At 40.8% G+C, this 3,654-nt stretch overlaps 1 protein-coding gene across 1 annotated transcript; it reads left to right on the forward strand.

Moving 5' to 3' along the window:
• Positions 1-325: 325 nt before the first annotated feature.
• LOC108417083 (elastase-1-like) lies at positions 326-3,332 on the forward strand. The gene is made up of 8 exons (XM_037533642.1): positions 326-413; positions 541-641; positions 733-833; positions 912-1,034; positions 1,277-1,413; positions 2,671-2,816; positions 2,910-3,059; positions 3,178-3,332. Exons 1-8 carry the CDS (start codon positions 374-376, stop codon positions 3,187-3,189), a joined length of 810 nt encoding a protein of 269 aa, XP_037389539.1. The 5' UTR covers positions 326-373; the 3' UTR covers positions 3,190-3,332.
• Positions 3,333-3,654: the final 322 nt, after the last annotated feature.

A 3,654-nucleotide genomic window follows, 5' to 3' on the forward strand; every position in this document is an offset into this window, starting at 1 on the left:
TTAATAAAATAACCACACAGTTGTGTTTGACTATCAGTCTTGCAGGCTATAAATACATCAGGAATGATACAGTTACAGTTCCTGTAAAGCATTACTAAAATATTATTGTAGAAGTATTTAGAGTCCTTTCATATGAACAGGTTCGACTTGAGTACCGGGAAACATTCCCTTCTTTCTTCTGACTTTCCCAAAAGCTGACTGCACTTGCACAATGAACATTTCTCAGATGCCTGATATTTTAGGTCAAAGTCATTTACAGAAATCAGTCATCAATCAAGAAAGTGCACCTAACCCCACCCGCTGATCCTGATCCTCACTGTATAAAAGGCTTCACAGCTTTCTGCTCTGCACATCGTCCTGAACGACTGCAAAGATGCTGAGAATCCTCTACTTCACCACCTTCGCTGCACTTGGTGAGTCCTGACTGAACACTAGTGCAGTATGTAAATGCAGCAGAATAACATTCATGGACCTTAACTGAGCTCTTTATGTGTCTTAAGCTGGTTTGGCTGATTTTGCATGTTTTGTTCTCAATGGCAGTGCTGGGTCAGTCTGGGGTCGCCCCACCTGGACAAGGTGGACAGGTACAAACCAGAGTGGTTGGTGGTTCAGTAACCAGCCCCAACGCTTGGCCCTGGCAGGTAAATACCACGATTTGTGACAGATAAGCCTTGGAGATGCTATGAAACACATGTTCTTGCAGGTTACACGTCTATTTGCTCATTACCACAGGTCTCCCTGCGAGTTCAGAGCGGCACCTGCTACAACCACGTCTGTGGAGGAGTGCTGATCAAAACGAACTGGGTGCTGACCACTGCTCAGTGTGTGTCCGGGTAAGCAAACATCTTACAGCACCAACTGCAAAATATATGTTTTAAATTTCGTACAATAAACCTTTTTGTCTTATGCAGCATTGCGGTGTCCCTCGTTGTTCTCGGTGAGCATGATCTGACCGCACCTGAGAGGAAGGAGCAGTTCTTTGGAGTCAGTGCCATCTACATCCACCCCAGCTGGAATAGTGATCTGACCGCTGGGTCTGTTGAACATTCTTTCTTATTCATTCTGATAGTTTTTTATTATTTCAGAAGGCTTATTATAGAAAATTGTGCAGTAAATATTTGACATTTTCTGTAGTCTATTATTATATCCACAGCTACACTCTTCTCTCTAAAGGGTTCTCCAAAAAGAATGATTTATTATGAGACAGTCCAGTGTGGTGTAATGTAGATGAAGTATACTCAGCAGAAAATAATCAATGCTGTTTACCTCACCTCAGGAACGACATCGCCCTGATTCGCCTCACCTCCAATGCCATCCTGAACTCTTACGTGCAGCTGGCTACTCTGCCCCCTGCAGGCCAGATCCTCTCAGGCAACACGGCCTGCTATATCACCGGCTGGGGGGTCACACAGAGTGAGTGACAACTTCATCTCTTAATGATAACATTGTAAATAATAGGGACAAATCTGCAGCACCACTGACAGTTGTTCAGTATTTTAGGAGCTGTGTCTTGTTTTGTTAGGGACTGTAAACATTTTCATTTTTCAAAATCTCTCACATTACAGGTCTAAACTTTCAGTGACCCAAAGTAAAGAAAAAAACAATAAGTAATGAATTATGTTACTTAAGTAACCAGCTTAGACTGAAGCTGTGCCATGCCTGTACAGTCAACCTAGCCAAGGTAGCAAAATGACAAACAACAATATGAGCAATAAAAGACGGATTATTTATTGATAAACAAGCAATTTCTGAATTTACTACTTTTTGACGTCTTCTGATCATTCAGGACTCATTAACATTAGTAACTGGTGTCACAGCATGTCAGTGCTGTTATCAGAACGTAGTGTAACACCAATGACGGTGACTCCAGTGACACTCTGGATAAAACTGAGGAGTTTCTAAATTGGCTGACTCACTGGTGGTCAGGTGACCTTGGGCAACTATTTAAAATCAGTAATAAAAATGATATTTGGCCTTTTTTTAATCTTAATTATCCAGTTGTTAGCGCACATAACACCAGTGACACACAGAAGTTGTGTGTTGTCTGATAAACCGTCATGAATTAAGTCATGAATTTATTAATAAATTAATGAATTATAATAAGCAAGTAGTACCTCGTCTTCTGCTGCCTTGAGGTGCTTCCTCTCTAATGAGCCTCGACCCAAAGAAGCAGTTTAATAGAGCTGGAAAAAAACTATTAAAGTGTAATATAACAATCCTGATAACACCAGTGACCAAAATCTGTGACCAATGAAATTTTTAATAAAACACAGATTTTTCAAATGTAGTGTAACGTTTCTGATATGAAAAGCAAACATGAATCATTTTTCTACAAATTTTTGTTTTCTGCAAATTTTGAAGTTGAACCTATTTTTAAAAAATTGTATTAAAAATGTTTTTTCAAACGTTGAGCTGCTTGTCTGTAAATGTACATACTGACATTTTCAAGATGTGCCTCATATTTTAAGCATCTTTTTGAACCCTGCAACCTTTGTGACACGGTTTCCCACTACAAATGGAGAACAACCCAATAATATACTGACTTCCTTCAATGAAATATGATGAAAAGCAAGGCTTGGTTCATTGAGGCCCTGGTCTTCTGTTTTTGTTGCCACTTGAAGGCTCAGGTTATGAGTTTAAACCGGTCTCCTCCCTTTCTGTCTCTCTCAGATGGAGGTTTTCTCTCTGCTCAGCTGAGACAGGCTTCACTGCCTTCAGTCGACTACGCCACCTGCAGCAGCAGCACCTGGTGGAGCACTGCTGTCAAAACCACCATGATCTGCGCTGGCGGTGCAGGAACTGCTGCTGGTTGCAACGTAAGAGCTTTTTTTGATACAGTACATTTTGTATTATTCTAAAACCTCAGAACAGAGAACTGATAAGACTAATCTTGTGGTCTCTTGCTGTAGGGGGACTCCGGTGGTCCTCTGAACTGTGTGGTTGGTGGCAGGTATGTAGTCCATGGACTCACCAGCTTTGTGTCGACTGCTGGCTGCAACACCATCAGGAAACCCACCGTCTTCACCCGCGTGTCTGCCTACCTCTCCTGGGTGCAGGGTGTAAGTAGATATAACAGCGAATTATAATCTCTTTCTACATATTCTCAATAATACGAATCATAAACTACTAAGCTGGATTTACCTCTTATTAATTCAGTCAATGCTTCATCCCCATCAGATCACTGGCTGAATGGAACCCAGCAGACAAGCGAGATGGTCTCCTGACATCGAGAGAATCCTTCAGTTTGTACACTTTGATTCATCTATTCTTCAGATATTTGACTCCAATATGTTTGCACCCACTGTATATCACAATAAATGATGCAAACTAAAGTACATTGTTCCTCATTCTTTATTTGAGAAATATAATTTTCACTCTTAGGTTCTTCACCTTTCTCGATCACATTAAGACCGACTCCAATAACAGCCTTTAATAAAATTAAAATGATGACTTTAGCAAAAAAAAAAAACCTGACTGAGCTTCTTGTACCAATTTTTACAGTGCAAACCTCCTAGAGCCCTTCCAGCTGGGAAATCAGTGCCACTACCTTTACAATCTCACCCCTAGTCACACTCAGAGATCATCTTCTTTACAGATCTAGAGTCTCAGGGCAACACCTTCATGTTTGTGGTCATTGATTTCTTTTCTAAAGGT

Source organism: Pygocentrus nattereri, chromosome 23 (assembly GCF_015220715.1).
Source record: "Pygocentrus nattereri isolate fPygNat1 chromosome 23, fPygNat1.pri, whole genome shotgun sequence".
Taxonomy (NCBI): domain Eukaryota; kingdom Metazoa; phylum Chordata; class Actinopteri; order Characiformes; family Serrasalmidae; genus Pygocentrus; species Pygocentrus nattereri.